Source organism: Linepithema humile, chromosome 4 (assembly GCF_040581485.1).
Source record: "Linepithema humile isolate Giens D197 chromosome 4, Lhum_UNIL_v1.0, whole genome shotgun sequence".
Lineage (NCBI taxonomy): Eukaryota > Metazoa > Arthropoda > Insecta > Hymenoptera > Formicidae > Linepithema > Linepithema humile.
The window spans coordinates 5,408,481-5,427,257 of record NC_090131.1 but is presented as its reverse complement, the minus strand read 5'-3'; the positions used below and the strand labels follow the sequence as shown (position 1 = coordinate 5,427,257).

At 31.8% G+C, this 18,777-nt stretch overlaps 3 protein-coding genes and 1 pseudogene across 7 annotated transcripts; 1 reads left to right on the top strand and 3 right to left on the bottom strand.

The window, feature by feature from the left end:
• LOC105671874 (odorant receptor 10-like) lies at nucleotides 1-3,608 on the bottom strand. 2 transcript variants are annotated; one of them, XM_067353401.1, is made up of 7 exons: nucleotides 3,570-3,608; nucleotides 2,771-3,040; nucleotides 2,186-2,660; nucleotides 1,779-1,878; nucleotides 1,228-1,347; nucleotides 950-1,105; nucleotides 1-786 (listed from the first exon to the last, which is right to left on the bottom strand). In XM_067353401.1, the coding sequence occupies exons 1-7, from the start codon at nucleotides 3,598-3,600 to the stop codon at nucleotides 736-738; spliced, it is 1,203 nt and encodes a 400-aa protein (XP_067209502.1). In that variant the 5' UTR covers nucleotides 3,601-3,608; the 3' UTR covers nucleotides 1-735. The 2 variants fall into 2 exon arrangements, with proteins under 2 accessions (XP_067209502.1, XP_067209503.1); XM_067353402.1 differs by lacking the exon at nucleotides 1-786 and having other exon boundaries at nucleotides 968-1,105; nucleotides 1,729-1,878.
• Nucleotides 3,609-4,340: 732 nt separating this feature from the next.
• Nucleotides 4,341-9,846, bottom strand: LOC136999279 (odorant receptor Or2-like; annotated as a pseudogene).
• Nucleotides 9,847-10,213: 367 nt separating this feature from the next.
• On the top strand, nucleotides 10,214-15,206 carry LOC105671961 (uncharacterized). Of its 4 annotated transcripts, none has more exons than XM_012366545.2 (9): nucleotides 10,214-10,432; nucleotides 11,168-11,497; nucleotides 11,893-12,034; nucleotides 12,380-12,672; nucleotides 13,016-13,067; nucleotides 13,146-13,195; nucleotides 13,281-13,314; nucleotides 13,425-13,531; nucleotides 13,621-15,206. In XM_012366545.2, exons 4-9 carry the CDS (start codon nucleotides 12,617-12,619, stop codon nucleotides 14,048-14,050), a joined length of 729 nt encoding a protein of 242 aa, XP_012221968.1. In that variant the 5' UTR covers nucleotides 10,214-10,432; nucleotides 11,168-11,497; nucleotides 11,893-12,034; nucleotides 12,380-12,616; the 3' UTR covers nucleotides 14,051-15,206. The 4 variants fall into 4 exon arrangements, with proteins under 4 accessions (XP_012221968.1, XP_067209504.1, XP_012221971.1 ...); XM_067353403.1 differs by having other exon boundaries at nucleotides 11,168-11,507; XM_012366548.2 differs by lacking the exon at nucleotides 10,214-10,432 and having other exon boundaries at nucleotides 11,169-11,507; nucleotides 13,621-13,733; nucleotides 13,794-15,206.
• Nucleotides 15,207-15,430: 224 nt separating this feature from the next.
• LOC105671960 (ubiquitin-conjugating enzyme E2 J1-like) lies at nucleotides 15,431-18,126 on the bottom strand. Its single transcript, XM_012366543.2, has 5 exons — nucleotides 17,635-18,126; nucleotides 16,843-17,048; nucleotides 16,570-16,760; nucleotides 16,367-16,484; nucleotides 15,431-16,237 (listed from the first exon to the last, which is right to left on the bottom strand). The coding sequence occupies exons 1-5, from the start codon at nucleotides 17,669-17,671 to the stop codon at nucleotides 15,989-15,991; spliced, it is 801 nt and encodes a 266-aa protein (XP_012221966.1). The 5' UTR covers nucleotides 17,672-18,126; the 3' UTR covers nucleotides 15,431-15,988.
• Nucleotides 18,127-18,777: the final 651 nt, after the last annotated feature.

Below are 18,777 nucleotides of genomic sequence, written 5' to 3'. Positions count from 1 at the left end.
AGAGTTACATAAGCAAAAAGTTTCTTATATCACTCGATTCATTATATCTTGTTATCAATACAATACGCAAGAAATTGCTCTGTAAACTTCCGGTAGTTGTTTACTCTGATTTGAGTGTATCAAATCAGATGTCATAATATGAAATAATATAAATAGATTTAATTTTATATATTTCTTTTACCTTACCTTTTTGAATTGATAAGATATAGGAAATCACAAAATTAGAAAACATATTAAAAGAAAATATCAGATATTAAGTATTAAATCTATATCTTATTTGCGCTAATTAGTACATTAATTTTCTTAAATATATAAATACGAAATAAATAAAAATATATGATTGCATATTGCTTATTTAAATAAATTGTTACTTTTTTTATTTATTTATATTCTTTTTGTTATTTGATTTTGTGGTTAATGTCGGAATTATCGATGGTTTCATAAGTTTTAAGATTGGAAATATGAGTATAATCTATAAATGCATAACATTTTTAATTTATGTGTCATGTGTAATATTAAAATATTATTATTACATTATCTTCTGCATTATTAATATAACAAATATTAAAATAATATTCTATTTTAGAATTTGTATTTTCAAATGTATTTTTAAATGTAAAATGAACAAATGGATATAACTCTGCTCGTTTAAATAAGTAATTTGCTCTTTTTATTCACTTATGAGATATTGTGTCCTCGTTATTTTCATGTTAGATCAATATTCTAATCGATGAATTATCGATTAGCGAGCAATACAGATATATAACCAGCTGATGTTTTTATCAACTGAAAATAGAATATACGAATATATGTAAAAGATAATAAAAATTTTAAATAATATTAAATCAAAATAAAAGAAAATAATTGAAATATAAAGCTTTATAAAAATCAACCCGCTTATGCGGATAATTAAATGATGTTTGATGTTTGATGAAAAGACGTGTCTTACACTGCAAAACAGGGACAATGTCATGGGAAATATTCTGCCTGCAGTAATGTACAAAGGTTTTTCAGCGCGAATCATTATCATTAGTAGATTTTTGGCTTCTTTCGGCTCCAACAAGTACCACTCGTAGTTATACGCCGCGTAATACACTCCTTCCGCCTGTGTAAATATTAACAAAATTATTCATCAACATTCTTTGGATTGTGGCAATCAGCTGAGAAAACATTACAATTCGATAATATTGTCGGTATTAATTATTTGTATTACTGATAAATACTTACCTTGGCTATAAGAATTTCTCCGACCACGCAGTACAGGCACATGTGAACGAATGTATTAATAAGAATTGAAACAAGCCAACATATTCGCATATAAGAAAGATCGCCTTCCCCGTCAATGATCTAGATACGTTAATATATGCGCGAATAATTTTTTGTGCAATTTCTCAATGGTTTTGTTTGTCAAATTTATTTTAATTCAGTTTAATTTCTTTTTTTTAATTTACGCACATTGTTGAAAAAAAGAAACAATATATTATTAAAGCAAGTCTTCTTAGTGCGTTGCAACCAAAGGCTTTTATAAAATATTAACTTAGATTTTTTTTTAAGTAAATGGTTCTGGTATTATAATATTATTATCGTTTTTCATCTTCTCAATGCATACATACACGTTTTTACTTATTTGTATCGAGAACTGATAACAGTATCACGATTGAGGTCTTTTCTTGTTGCCTTCGTTTCCATTGCAATGAAAAATTGTATGCTATGAATATTTTATACTACCTGATTACAAATTTTTGGAAAAATAACTCTCCTCCCTTTCGGCAACTTACGCTAACTATCAGAAATCCTTGGAGACAAAATAGCATAGCGAAAAACACTAACAATGCCAGGAGCATCAAGTTAAACGTGTTGTCGATGACATCGACGGATCTATAAATATAAGATATCGTATATTGTAACATTAATTATTTTTTATATAAAAAAAAGAAGCCTTGAAGGACATCTTTGATGTATGACATATCAGATATGTGCGCAAAAGCTGCAACGATGTATTTATTCGGCATAAGCCAACACGATGTAGAAATATTGCATTGTAAAACACATAAAACATATCCCTAATGACACAATGTGACATCATATTTTTTCAATTTTTTTTCCACATTGTTCAAAGTGGTAAAATGAAACTGTGAAACGTAAGGACACAAAATCGCAGGTGATGGAAAGATTTGAATACAACCTGATAAGACGCAGGTGATCCTTGATATTAAAGCGTAATCCGGTCCTAAAGTCTTTGAAGTTATTCAAATTGAGCATTCGCTCTTTGAGAATATCCAGCTGAGCACATATGTGAAATACAACCAGGCCCAGGAAGGTATCGATGCCCGTGTAAGAAATCGCGGCCATCACAATCGATATGGCCTGGGCGGTGAATGCGATTTCGTAATACGGGCTCTGCGACGAGTCTCGCAAGTAGTACGTTTGCAACAGAAACGGTCTTTCTTTCACAGGATCTGTGAGATTTGTCAAATATCTTGACGTGTATCCAAAGCACGGAGGTATGATAAGGACGATGGATGCGAAAGACATCGCGATAGCCCCGAACATGACGATCGCTCTGGCAAATCTTGCTTGCTTTATCATGGCATTTCGTTCTTGCGCCGTTTTCTCCCTCATCCAATCCTCCACGATCATATTTATAATCGGCACGAGATCTTTGAAGAAGGATATAAGATTCACGGATCAAATCGGGACTTTGAAAATATACGAAGTAAATCTACATCGTGTAACATCGTGTAACATCGATAATATTACGTGAATTTACCACTTCTGCGAAACCACATGATGATATATTTTATACCGGTTGCTGTGAATGGCAGTCCGATCTGCAAGTTGTCTGACATCGCCATTACATCACCCCAAACTCTCAGCAGTGCCAATATTCCGGGTAAGATCGATGCGCTCATCATTGTAACAAAAATAATAAAGGCACGTACATCCGCCAAAATTCTTTGCTGACGAGTTAACTTGTTGGTTGGCCAAAGACCGATGATCTTCAGAGAAATTCGATTTATTCCAATCGCCCAATCTAAATCTATGTCATCATCACGCTGTTATTTGTTATAAATTGTCAGAGATAACAGAGAAAACAAATTTTAGTAACACATCGTTACTCAAGTAAGTTGAAAATCTAATATCAACCTTTTTTCCTTTATTCCTTTATTTCTTTATTCCTTTATAAAATTGTATTTTTTTTTAAGAATATTTTTTTCGCAAAATATTTTAATTAATTTTTTAAGTAATGTCTTGAGCTGCGGAAATTAATAACATTTTATGATAAATTTTGACAATGAAAAGCATTGAAGTAATCAACTTGCAATTATTCTTGTATTTATAAGTACAAAATCTTTTGTCTATTTATTATTGCTATTGTCAAAAAACTAATGCATTGTTTTTTATTATTCGAGAAAGACGGACAGCTCACTGTAAAATCTCACTTTTGCACTTTAATAATGACATAAAAAATATTAATTAGATGGAAACATCAGTCTTAAATCTTAATTATGCTTGTGATATGAAAATTATCTTATTTATCTTATTGTTAATAAAGAAAATATAAGCACCTGCGGTTGATAATTCTTTAGAATTGTCCATGTCTGAGGCTAAACGCAGACTGGCATTTTTTTATGAATCCAGCATTTTCCCTTACTTCACAGGGCACGGCAATTACGCATGCTCACGGCAAAAGTTTTGAAACTCACGTGCTAAGGTGCAAAGTATGAGCGTTCATGAATATTTAAGATACTAATGTCTGCCGTATTTTCTTGTTTTTTTTTTACGCGTGTCAAACTGTAATTTTTCGTTCGAAGAATCGAGTAACTCTCCAATAGCATCGCTAAATAGTCTATAAATATCTAAATGGGTGCAACGTCCTTCAATTTTCTCGGCGATTGTTAATTTTATTTTCTCTGCTCTTTTCTCGCTAAACTTGCTCGTTTTTAATAATGTACATTTTTTAAAGCTCGCATCTTACATCAAGCGAAACTTTAAAACGCAAAAAATTAACGTCGACATTACGACGCCATAAAGTTTCGCAAACGATGCGTTGCGGATGATGTGTGTTCATAGCAGCGTGAAAAAGAGCTAAAACTCAGCAACGCCAGATGCTCACAAATTATCGTAAGGATTAATAAAGTAAAAAAAAAGAATATATCAAGTAAATTATATATACCGATTAATGCAGTGTAATAATAAATATAATTGTGCAGTCTTACGTCGAGATATAAATTGTTTTAAGAATAATTAAGAAGTGATGTTGATTCATTAATAGTGTTGTTAGAATAGTGAAGTTTATACGTGTTACATAATCAAAACAAATGTTGGGGCTATGCAATTTATAATTCTAGTAAGTATTCACTAAATTTTGCAAGCATTTTAATATTATTAATTTTTAATATTTTAATTATACACTTGCTATACTATAATCTCTCAAGACACTGAATCAATTGGATTATGCATAAATAATTAAATAATATAAAGGGCTTTTAATGAAGACCAAAATTTTTTTAATCAATTGTAGATCAATTATTTATTGTAATTATTAATTATTTATTACATATGAAAGCTCTCTCCGTTCAAATTAACAATTTCACTCACGCGTAGGCACGAATTAATGCATTTGGCGTCTTGATTGAGCGCTGTTCTACATTTTATTTTTATTTTACAACGGAAAAAATTAAGCTCCATCGAATATTCTCTAATGGTTAAAAGTCATCGATTAGCGAGCAATACGGATATATAACCGGCTGACGTTTTGATCAACTGAAAGCAAAGTGTAAGAGTTAACCGGTAGAATTATGAATAAGTGATAGACTGTCTTACGCTACAGAACGTGGACAACGTCATAGGTAATATTTTTCCTGCCGTGATATAAAGAGGCCTCTCGGAATGAATCATTATCAACATCAGATTTCTGGCTTCATTTGGTTTTAGGGAATACCATGCATAGTCATATACCGCACAATGTATGCCGTCACACTGCATACACATTATTGTTATCTAAATGAATGTATATTAAGGTCTCTCGCATGAGACAAAGCTAAAATGCACACTATTGTCAACTAACTGCTGATTTAATTGTAACAAGGCTGATGCGGTAGCAAATATTGGTTTTTAACAAATGATCGTGAATACTTATACAAAAAAAAAAAATATAACAGATAAAAGAATCTCACACATTGACGATGCGTAACATTTATCGTATTGATATGTATATTTCAATAATATGAATATTTTATAATATTAATTAATTAAAGAAAACTTTTGCAATTAAAATTAATTATAAGATTGAAGAAATATGTATATTTTATGAAACAATTATTTTAGGAGTAGTAAAATTAATTTAATTTTGTCAGCAAAACAAATTACATTTTGAATTGAAATTAATTAAAAAATAATGAATAAATAATACTTACTTTTGCAATGAGAATTTCACCGACCACGCAGTAGAGGCACATATGAACGAATGTATTAATAAGTACCGACACGAGCCAGCATATTCACGGGAAAGAGACGTTGCCACTGTCATCGATGATCTGTACACGTTAACGTGTTTGCAAGTTTAATTAGATCCTTTTTATTTTGAATTTACAGTTGTAAAATATAACACTATGTGAACTATCATTTCTCAAAGTGAGAAGCATGTGTGTAATTTACATGAAAACTAATATCAAAGAATTTCATGATATGAGTGACTGTGTAAGTTTGTGATAAATATTTATTATATGTGTTGTGATGTATTGCGCCGTGACAGATATTTTACGCTATGTGATTTGATTTTATCAAAGTAACAAAACTTCTCTACCTTTTCTGTAACTTACGCTAATTATCAGAAAGCCTTGAAGACAAAATAATATAGCGAAATACACTAACAGTGCCAGGAGCATTAAGTTGAACGTATTTTCGATGATGTCGACGGACCTATGGAGCATAGCATTCTTTAAGATGTAAGATCTCAATTTTCGGCATACAGATTTTTCATAGCTTTGTGTCTTCGATCAAGATGTGTATTTTTTAATTTAAATATAAACCTGAGCTAAACTCGAAAAACATTTAATTTTACTTGTATGTATGATGATTCAAAATAAGAAAACTCAATTTGCAACCTGATGAGACGAATGATCCTGGACGTTGGTCGATAATCCGGTGTTGAAGTACTTAAAGCTGTGTAAATCGAGCAGTCTCGTTTTGAGGATTTCCATTTGAGCGCATATGTGAAAGACAATCAGTCCTAGGAAATTGTCGATGCCCGTGTAAGAGAACACGGCCATTAGGACGACCGTGGTTTGAGCGACGAACGCGATTTCGAGTATAAGCTCTCCATGGTATCTCGTAAGTAATACGCTTGCAGCAGCAACGGCTTCCCCGGATCCGTGATGTTTGTCAGATATCTCATAGAGTAGCCGAAGCACGGCGGGATGACGATAATAACTATTGCCAGAACCATCATAATACAGCCAAACACAATGATTGTTCTCGCAATTCTCGCCTGCTTTATCATAGTGTCGCGCTCCTCTTTTGTCTTCGTCCTAATCCAATCCGCCACGATCATGCTTACAACCGTGGAGAGATCTTGGTAAAAATTGCGCAAGTTATATTGTCGTTATTATATAAAATCATGTTAAATTAATTTCATTTATTAACTGTATTATTCATTTGCTTTAGCCTTATATATATTTGACGTAAATACATAAAAAATTAAACTTTGAGAAGCTTTAAATAATTTTTAAAAATGTCGGCCAAATGTACTGTCAATTGTGTCAACAATTTTTTTTCCTCCATGAAATGAATAATATAACAAAAATGAAATGAGGATATTAGGAAATTGAATTGATATCAAATTGCATGTTTAAAATGGTCACAAAATTATTGCGAAAAAATTAATGCTAAGATAACCGTAATAAATGTTGTCTAAGAGCAAAAATAAAACTAAAAAAGTCTTTAAATTTTTTTTTAAAACGAAAGGAGGATGTTAAAAATAGGTCGATTTTGGCCCATGGTGTGGAACCAAAACTACAAATGGTTTCTTATAGATTTTATATCGTAGAATCACGTGGTAAAGTCCGTTTTTCTCTAGACAGTGGGGAAAGTACGGAAAAATTTAAAATAAGACCATGAAAAATGCAATTTTTCGTATAAAAATACATGTAGGCACTTATGGATGTACTTGAGTGAACACAAGTGTGTCCAAGCTTTTTTCTTTTGTGTGTGTGTGTGTGTGTGTGTGTGTGTGTGTGTGTTCTGATAAAAGTATTTGATTTCCTAATCAAATGTTTCTTCACCGTCGGCATTAGCGTTACTCGATGTGCATCACGGAATGGTTGCGCTTTTTGCACATTATTTGGCTCTAAAAAGAGCCGATTAAAAGTAATAATATCACATGTAGACATTCAGTCAGACTCAGTAACTTCATTATTATCTGAATCAGATGACCAATTATTTTCAAAAATGGATGAAAAACTGAACGTTGGTAGCCGTATTGTGTTTAAATATTTCGTTTTTTTTTCAATATTTCCATACTTTTTCCGCTGTCTAGAGGAAAACGGACTGTACCACGTGATTCTACAGTATAAAATTTATATAAGAAACCATTTGTAGTTTTGGTTCCACACCATGGGCCAAAATCGACCTATCTTTAACATCCTCCTTCTAATATCTAATTCTCAATATAGCAGCACTGTCACAGCCATAATTGACGTCGTACAGTCAGAGAATAGCCGCCCAATAATTCCCTTGCTTCAGTATAAACTCCATGCAATTATTCTATCTCTAACAGACACACATCTCATGCAACAGAAATTATAATATCTAATTGTCAATATAGCAACGCTGTCCAAGCAATAATTGACGTCGTACGGTCAGAGAATAGCCGCCCAATGATTCCCTTCCTTCAGTATAAACTCCATGCAATTATTCTATCTCTAACAGAGAGACACATCTCATGCAACAGAAATTATAATATCTAATTGTCAATATAGCAACGCTGTCCAAGTAATAATTGACGTCGTACAGTCAGAGAATAGCCGCCCAATAATTCCCTTGCTTCAGTATAAACTCCATGCAATTATTCTATCTCTAACAGAGACACATCTTATGCAACAGAAATTATAATATCTAATTCTCAATATAGCAACGCTGTCCAAGTAATAATTGACGTCGTACAGTCAGAGAATAGCCGCCCAATAATTCCCTTGCTTCAGTATAAACTCCATGCAATTATTCTATCTCTAACAGAGACACATCTTATGCAACAGAAATTATAATATCTAATTCTCAATATAGCAGCACTGTCACAGCCATAATTGACGTCGTACAGTCAGAGAATAGCCGCCCAATAATTCCCTTGCTTCAGTATAAACTCCATGCAATTATTCTATCTCTAACAGACACACATCTCATGCAACAGAAATTATAATATCTAATTGTCAATATAGCAACGCTGTCCAAGTAATAATTGACGTCGTACAGTCAGAGAATAGCCGCCCAATAATTCAGCGTTGCTATATTGACAATTAGATATTATAATTTCTGTTGCATGAGATGCGTCTCTCTGTTAGAGATATAATAATTGCATGGAGTTTATACTGAAGCAAGGGAATTATTGGGCGGCTATTCTCTGACTGTATGACGTCAATTATCGCTCTGACAGCGCTGCTATATCGACAATTAGATATTATAATTTCTGTTGCATGAGATGTGTCTCTGTTAGAGATAGAATAATTGCATGGAGTTTATACTGAAGCAAGGGAATCATTGGGTGGCTATTCTCAGACCGTACGACGTCAATTATTGCTTGGACAGCGTTGCTATATTGACAATTAGATATTATAATTTCTGTTGCATAAGATGTGTCTCTGTTAGAGATAGAATAATTGCATGGAGTTTATACTGAAGCAAGGGAATTATTGGGCGGCTATTCTCTGACTGTACGACGTCAATTATCGTTCTGACAGTGCTGCTATATTGAGAATTAGATATTAGAAGGAGGATGTTAAAGATAGGTCGATTTTAACCCATGGTGTGGAACCAAAACTACAAATAGTTTCTTATAGAAGAAATCCAAGTCAAAATCGACCTATTTTTAACATTCTCCTTTAATATTATTTCGTCAGCTGCAATCTTTACCTTTTCTTCGAAGCCACATGATGATGATCTTCATGGCAATCACTGAGATCGGCAGCGTAATTTGGAAATTATCTATTATTGCTATCACATCGCCCCAAACTCTTATCAATGAAACTATCGCGGGTATGATCGAAACCAGGATCGCGGAAACCAGTGTAGTGAAAATGATAAAAGCCCGCAAACTTGCCCAGAATTTTTGTCGACGGCTCAATTTCTCGTCAGGCCATAAACCGATCATTTCCAGAGTAAAACGATTTATCCCGATGGCCCATTTTAAATCTACGTAATATTATTTTTCTCTTGAATAACACACATTTCTATGACGATATGCATACATATCTATCATTTATACAACTTCTGTTGAATATTGCGACTTAAATTTATACTCTTTTGCATGAAATAACAAAGTGCTATATAAGCGTAATCATTAATAAATCTGTGTGATCTTATATGCTCACTATATTTTATTTTTACTACTTTACTTTGCCTCAGAATATTTTTAATTTCTTTCAGACACATATAATAAATAATTAAAAGGCAAAAAACTATTTTCTCTATGGGTAATTATTATTCTTCTTGTAGTTTAAATATGATTTACAATAATATATAAATTTAACATATTTCATGCTTGCAAGGCAAAATGTAGCATTCTCAAAAATAATACTAACATAAATAATTCACCATACCTGCATATTCAAAATACTTAGAGCTGTGCATGTCCGATATAATATGAAGACAGAAGTATTCTTTTTTTTTTTATTCATTTACTCATTTTTCGAAAAGATAGTAACGACGCATGCTCACGGCAAAAGTTTTGTAAGCCGCGCGCTAATATGTAAAGTATCGGATCTCATAAATATCTCAGTGTATCGGCTATTTTTTTTCTAGTCGCGAATTTAACAATTTCTCGATCAAGTAACCGAATTCGTTGCTAACCACGGGTTTATAAATTTTTAAATGAGTGCAACGTTCCTTCACGTTTCACCATTAATTACTAATTAATTTTTTTTCTATTTTGTTCAAGTTTGCCTTTGTTCGTTTAAATTTTGTGAACTGTTAAAAAAACTATATAACGGCGCAAAAAATAAATGCGTCCATCGCTTCGCCACAAAGTTCCACGAGCTGTGCATTCTTAATAAAGCATCGTTATAGCAACGTGAGAAAAACAACGAATGTTAAGACAAAGTATACAGGGTCATTGTGAGGACTAACGAAATAAGCACTTCAGTTGGCAAGGTTTATCAAAGTAAGAACAGTGTTTCATGATGGCATATACGGTTGACGCAGTGAAATCTAATCGACAGTTAAGTATCATTTTTTATCTTACTTTTTTTTAATGTTAAAATGTACATTTTACTCATTTTTATGCTTTAGAATATTATATCATAACATTTGGTAGGCCTTGAACATTAGAATGCATATTTGCTTTACTGCAATGCATTGAAATCTTATATTTTAAAGGAAGAAATGAAACTAGATTGTTAAAGTATATATTTTAACATTCTAGGCTATTTCTTTGTGTAAAATATAAGATTTCGATGCATCGCAGTAAAGTTCTAGACTTGCTAAATGATATGATATAAGATTCTAAATCATAAAATAAAATAAAATGTACAATTTTGTTTCGGGAAAACTCATTGTCGCATACGTGTTTTTCGGATGCAAGATAATCACGAGAATTCAAACTTTTTGACTTCTCTTTATTATACAATATATTTTTATAATATACACGTACACAGATAATGAAATTACAATTATGTCGCAACGTTATATGATGTCATAAATAAAACCGATACATCAAGATCAATCGAGTTGGCCAATCGTTAAAAAAAAATACATTTGCATGTTCGAATAATTCAGATATATAAAATGTTCGAATTTGATCTCAGCTTAATACATATACATATATGTGTGTCATGATAAGAGCATGTGCAATATGCATAAACATCTGCAGCGTGAAAAACTGAGAAAATCCGTTTTTGTCGCATGTCGCTACGTCAATTTTTCACTAAGTTATAGCGTTTTGAAAATCCGGCAGGGTCACCCCTAATTAGATGCGGATGACATTCATCGGAATGACTGGTATGCGAAAAAAAACGCGCGTGGGTGTGGCGACACGCGCAAGAATGCGGAAGTTATTAATACCGTCTAACACTCGTCTAACTGCAGCAAGGCATTGACCTATGCAGCGTACGTGGCGGGCGGCCGACTTTCGTCATCGGCCGATTTCGAATTATGTCGGAATCACTCGGGATATGATCAATGGTCGATGAGATTGTCAATCTCTCGCGAAAAAGTGTAGCGAACAGGTGTCATAACCAAGCAAGAGTCTAGCACTTCTACTAAGGCTAGAAATCATTCATTTCAGGTAATTTCAGGTAATTTCAGGTAATTTATTTGAAAGATAGCATTAGTTAATTACAAAAAACAAAATTAATTCTTTTGGTACTTAATATAGCAATGCAAAATAGTTGCTTTGTCAAATTTATAGGTTAAGACGGCATGTAAATATGCACTTTATGATTGCAGGTAAACATTCAGACAGTGTATTTATATGCATAATAACCTACGTGAACAGTTTTGGACTATATATCAATTCTCTGTATCGAAAGAATTAATGGTGTCTTGCGATTATTATATTTTCTGAAGAATATTTTGTATTTTATGTATTTTTTTTAGATAGCATATTTAATCAGCTATTTATTGTTGATGTATTTATTTTATTATTTATTATTTTATAGTATTAACTATATTTTATTATAGCTGATGAAACTAATTACAGCTAATTAAGAGAATTTATAAAAAGAGGATGGATAAAAGATTGCACAAGCTGTATAATGGGGTGTCATTAACTACATTGTTGCTAAAATACGTAGACAAGAATTTGTCATTAGAAATGCATATTGTAAGTATCTAGAATTTAAAAAATGGCTTAGAATGTTAAAATGTACAGTGTTTATTAATATTTTTATACTTTAGAATAAACTCTCATAACATTTGGTAAGCCTAGCATTTTAGAACATTTACATTTTCTTTATTGCAATGTTTTGAAAACTTATATTTTAAACAAAGAAATGATCTATAATGTTAAAATGCATATTTTATACATTTTTATGCCTTAGAATCTTATATTATATTATTTGGTAGGTGTAGAACTTAACTGCGATGTATTCAAGTCTTATGTAAAAATCTAGACCATTTATTAAGAGCTGGAAGTTCTTTTTCTTTGAAATACATTTTTTTATTTTAGACGTCCCACAGTCCCACGTCCAAAAGCTTACGATGTGCTACCCTTAGATGGCGTGAGCGACAGAGCAGAGTGTTTAGTCTCCATACATCTGTACGCTGATATCAGCATCAGCACCTGGATGATACCCGACAAAAGGACGCCGTCGTTCCCGTTGTCACGTGTTACGTGGAGTTAAACACTGGCATCCGAACACTCATATCAGTTAGATGACGGCGCGGCGCCGTGGGTTGACAGGTCATGGGGGCCTGTCTCGGCCACTGCTTAGCGAAAATCACAGACTCTATGCCACACAGGTTAGAGAAAGGAGTTTATTTATGAATGAAATATGTCAATTAATTAAGTATAAATGATTAAATTGAAAAATTGCATTAGACAGACTTTTACTTTAACACTTAAATGTTTTATAAAAAATTGATGAGTGCAAAACTATAGCTATATGAATTATGATTTTACTCAGTCGATATGCAAATAAAATTACATGCTGTGAATAGGTAAAGTTGTGGAAACTTTATTTAGTCTGATGTTCTCATTATAAAGAACCATTGTTCTTCTTTATTGATATATCACAATTTATTGATATATCACAATTAATACAAAAGAATATCTTTAACGTCATATTTTGTTTCATGTTTTCAGATTCTATCAAAGGCATACCAGAATGTCTTTCCAAGAAGAAGACCAAGCTGAGGTATATATTTACTAATATATTTTTCTTTAAAATCTATGCCTTTGTTAGCATTTGTAAGTTTGATCCTATCTTATTCAGTTTATGGACGTTGAAAGAGAAGAGGAAGACCAAACTCAAGGATCAAAAAGGTAAAAGCAATGTTTTATTTATAATTGTAATATATATTTATAACATTAATGTATTATATTTATTTGTCATGCTTGCTGGATATAGTTTATTATCATTTCTCTCTTTAAAAAAATTCAAGGTAAATGCCTATTGGTATTATATGTTTTATATAATAAGGATAAAAGATTACTGTTATTTTTATTTGATAAGATATATTTTTACACATATTATAAAATATTTAAATCATAGAAAAAGCATGGAGTTCCGGTGACTTTAGAGTTATTAGAAGATGGAGGATGGTCACGAGGTGGAAATAGATATGCTAGATTGAGTTCTAGGAATGATGTTTCCACAAGGTAGACTACATTTTTTTTTTTTTATTACTTAATTTTTGTAATATATTTTAACTATACTTGCTAAAAAATATAAAATTAAATATTTTTAGTTCTGGACTGGATATATCACTTCAAGTTCTCGATGCAAGGACATTAATGAAACAACAAACTTATGTTTCCTCCACTCCGGGATCATCACTGGATCTTGAATGGGAACACGAAGGTAATTTATCACGTCATTATGTTTTTCTAAGTCTCCTAGTACACAGACAAATTATTGCAGGTATGCCTCTACCAATTATAGAGGATGACAAAGGAGAAACAGAGGGTTCTGTGACGTCCGTTAATAATAGCCAACCCTCCAGCTTGACGGCATCTCCTTGGTCTAGAGTTTCCAGCCCGAATAGTTTAGAATGGGACCCAGTGGAACCGGATATGGTATGTGTGGATATGGACACTGAGCAGCTTTTAACTGAGATAGAAAGATTAACAGATAGAGCTTTGAAAGAAACAGGTGAATGGACTAGCACTGATAGCTGATAAACGATTCAATTCTAATGAATGGAATTGTTTGTATTTTTGTATTATAGAAATTCATAATAGGATTAAAACAGATGTTCTATTGAAAAAAAAGAAAACAAAGAGATATATTATTTCGATATCACTATTCTTGAAAACGATATAACTACATTTATATCGTTTTTTAAGGTATCTATTGTACAGTTTAGGATATATTGACACACAGAAATCTGTCGCGGACACCCATGTTGTGTAACATACTTTATACAATAATCTGGATTATAATAATGCAGGAACGAATTAATCTAATTTTTGGCAATATATGCGTATAACAAATTGTATACATAAACAAAAGATCTATTTCCTGTTTTCAATTTTAGGCATTTAGATAAAGCATTTGCTTGCTTAGATGGAATTGAGCTTTATTATGAACTTTAGCAATATCAACGTATTTTTAATTTTGCTTTTCGCGCAGCTTCCATGTGACAATAAATTATTTTTTACAAAATAAATTTATGTACCATCATGTACTTTAAATTTTTAGTATTTAATATTCAAATTACTTGTTTTGATATGAAGTAATTTCATAGTAAAAATATTAGATTATTCAAATATGCATACAAGAATTTTTATTGCATCATATTTTTTTATGTAATTTTTCAATGACTGTAAAATGGTATGGTATTAGATATCTGTTTAAAATGTAAGCAGAGTGTGCAGTATACACATTAACAGATCAAATAATTAAAAAAAACATAGCAAGTGTACAAAACAAAATTATCCTATTTCCAATAGGAAAGAATTATTTTATTGTAATAAAGAGCACAGAAATATATTTGAAACAATTGCCGTAAACAGTGGATGTAGAATGCCTTAAGATAGATAATAAAGATTATGTAGTTTGTTATAGTTTATAGCTGTATTGCTTACGTTCCATTCACTATAATTTTAATATATTTCTATTATATCGTTATTAAATATGACACAAATAAAACAATTTTTTTATATTTGTTAAGCAATCCTAAAAAAATGTATCATATCAATCTAAAATGTAAAGAGACCTAGTTAACGAATAGAAAAGCGAATGTGGAATTCAGGAACGTCACTACATATGTGGACTATAATAAATGTTAAGAATGTGTTTCTATATGCTTTAATAAATAGTTACTTTATTATATTTCTATGTACATACAAAAAATGAATTTAGACAAGATTCTGCTCTAAGTCCTCTTTCCCTAACAGAGTATATAATTTACATCAAATTTTGTTACAGTGGCTATACATATATGAAAAGTGTATGAAAGTTATAGAATTACATATTTGTATAGCTTACATATTTATTACAAAATAGTATGTTAGGCAAGTAGACAATATAACTTACCGACAAAAATAATACAATGATTAATTATATGAATTTATTTGGATTTATACATAGGCAGCACGAAAAGTATTTGCAGATAACAGTTATCAAAAAATTAACAAGCTTATTCTAACTAATCGATTATAACTAATATACAAACTATTAAAACTTCCAAACATTGAGAATCTTAACATCTTAAAATAAAGTATATAATGAATCTCATAGATAATTATTTGAATCACAATATGATTTATTTTTTAATACTATGTAGCAGATGGAAACAAGCGACTAGTGCTTATAGTAAATAAACAGTAATTATTAACTAAGAATTTAATTTTTATTTTTCATTTTAGCAATAAAGTAAAATATGTGATAAGATAAATTTAAATGCAATTTTTAGGAACAAAGCAGATATACACTAACATATACAAATATACTTATGCAGACATACTTTCATCACGTATTACATTTTCATGAAAACCAGGTTATTTTTCAATATATGAATCGGATCTTTTATCGTAAGTTTAACAACAATAGTCATAAAATGTGTATAAAATTTACTTCGTTCTGTTCACAACGTATTTTCATAAAAGAATAAATTAAACGAGAAATAGTCGTCGCAAGATCAATACAATAATCGCGAATATTAAAGAGACAATAAGGATCGTCCAAAACAATTCGTTCGAAGAGGACATAGTCTCTATATGATTTAGAGTAATATCAGGTTGTGGATAATCTGTACTATTCTCTGTTGAGATTGTTTCAACATTACGATGCCGTACCTCGCTTTCAGTTACAGTTCCTGCATTGTCCGTAAATAATACATCGGACGTTGGTGAGTCATCAGCCTAAAATTTATTTTTATGAATTCATTAAGATGTTGCATATAAATGTGATAATTTGTTTTCTTTGCATTATATAATGCATATAGATGCATTATATATGCATAACAGATTTACATATTTATGATTGCTTACTTTTAAAGCAATCGTTTTTAACATGGTTTGTTCCTCCTCAGTGATGGGTTTCTTAACTGAATTTTTAGACAACAAGTTTACAATTTTTCCACATGTATCACACTGCCAGTTCAGTGACCTGAAATTGGTTACACGATTAGTTGTACAAAAAGAATATGTGTCATTTTTCTACAATATTACATTCAATAAAATGATATTAATACTTTTTAGCAAGCTTTTGTCGTTCCTCAGTGCTGTAGTCTAGTGCTCCTATGGTGCCACTTCCAGGTGTAGGCATGAAAGCTATCAAAGCTAACAATGCCGTTCTAATACTCCATGATGGTTGCCATGTTTCAGGATGATGACCAGAAATACTCAGACATATTTTTTTGTTTGTTTCAAAACGTCCATTTGGCTAAAACAAAAAATATGTAGCATAGCCATGATAAAAATGTAATTTATATATATATATATATATATCTCTAATATCTACTTACTGTTAATAAGATGATATTTGGTGGCTTCATAGGATACTCTGGTGGTAGTAAGATCCTTCCATGATAAACACCACCTTCAAAGTCTGTAGATGGTGGCCCTTGTACTGTGAAATGCCATTCAAACAAATTGTCCTCGAGAGGAGATGCATAATATTCTTCCGTAGCCTCATGTAGCTCTTGAGCCTCTCTCATTAATCTCTTTACAGCTAAAATACAAAACAATATAGTGTTTCTTACAATTACTATTCATTTTAGCTTTCGCATTTTAGCATTCCAGTTATCATGTATTATATAAGTGTGTCACCTGTGATACAACTCGTTTTTGCATAGCGCACATAAGTAACATGTATATTTTAAAAATCTTCAAGGACATAAAACATAGAGCCATTATTTCCAATGTCATTTCCAACGTTAACCGACGGTTTCAAATTGTTAATAGAATTAGTAACATGAAGAATAAAATATCGTCATCAAAGGAGACAATTTTTTTTCTTTTGTGATTACGATTATTTTATTCATATTGGCAATTTAAAGGCCTTCAGTTAAAGTTAACTGACATTAGAAATAGATGGTCTATAGATGCATAAAACTTTAACTAATGTCAATACGATAATCGGCAAAAAAACGGCAATATAATCTAATTAACAGTACTATCAGCAATTAAGAGTTAAATTAGGAATCGTTATATGACAGCGTCATGGAAATATGTCAGAGTTGCGCGAACGATATATATGTCGAGTCAAAACAAAGTACCGGCGCAATTCATGGGTCAACTATCATAATACGACTCACCTGGACTCTTCGCGTTGTATTTTCCCTCGAATGACATTTTCCGTGGGCTTTCTCTTTCTTTCTAGCTTGGTAATATTCTTTTGTCTCCCTTGCCAAAGCGAAGGTTAAATATCCTAATATGTGTCGAAACGACGCGTATCGACGTCCGTTCACGCTACTCCTTTCCGATCCACCGACACCACACTATCCGACAGTGTCCATCTCGCTCACATATTTATTATTGGCGTGTCCTACGCCGTTAGCCCGGACAATTTTCGGCGTTACGGTTCGACGAGACTACGACGTGGTCCGTTCACGCGGTCGCCGCGTCGCGAAATACGATCAAATATGACGTGAGCTCACCGCGCTCGCGCCGTACCACCGCACACTCCACTATATGTTACCCAGTTCACTCCGAAATATATGTGAGTTCACTCCTGGCAATCAGTGACGCCAGATTTGAGACGCAAATCAGTGAAAAAGAAAATACCACACGTATGCGTAAGTCACGTATGGTACATGTGTGTTCTGTATTTGAGCTCCGCGTTTCGGCTAGTTTCGGACACTAGAAAAGAACAGACATACTATTTCTGTACCGACTAGTGCAGTCGGTATACTTACCATCAATGCATTCGTAAAATGTTGCTTTAGCTAATCAATAGATGGCACATCAGTGTTGGGCTAAAATTCCGGCTAAAATGAAGCATTTCTGGCCGTTCCAGCAGGTAATTTTAATTTTTCTACATGTTTATTTTCGCTTCTGGGCTACTTTTGACAATGTTAGGATGCTCGTAAAATATTAATAATTAAAACGTTTTTTTTTTTTTAATTTTTGGCAAATTTTTTGTTACAGAATTCAAAATGCCAATTATTAAAGAAACTAAAAAACGATGTCTTATTTAGAACGTTTTAGGATATCTTTTTTAGAAAACGTCGTTAGATAATAATATATTAAAACAATACTTTTATATACAAATTCTTTTTACAGAAATTAATTTAATTCAAAACATTTTTATTTTTTAATGTTTTCTTTTAATATATTGTATTAAATGGAACAATACTGTTTCCCATATGTACAAGTGTTTCGACAAATGCGTGTATTTAATTTGTTCTTTTATAAGGGATTTTGTTATAGAAAATAATCTTCTAATATGTATCGCGATC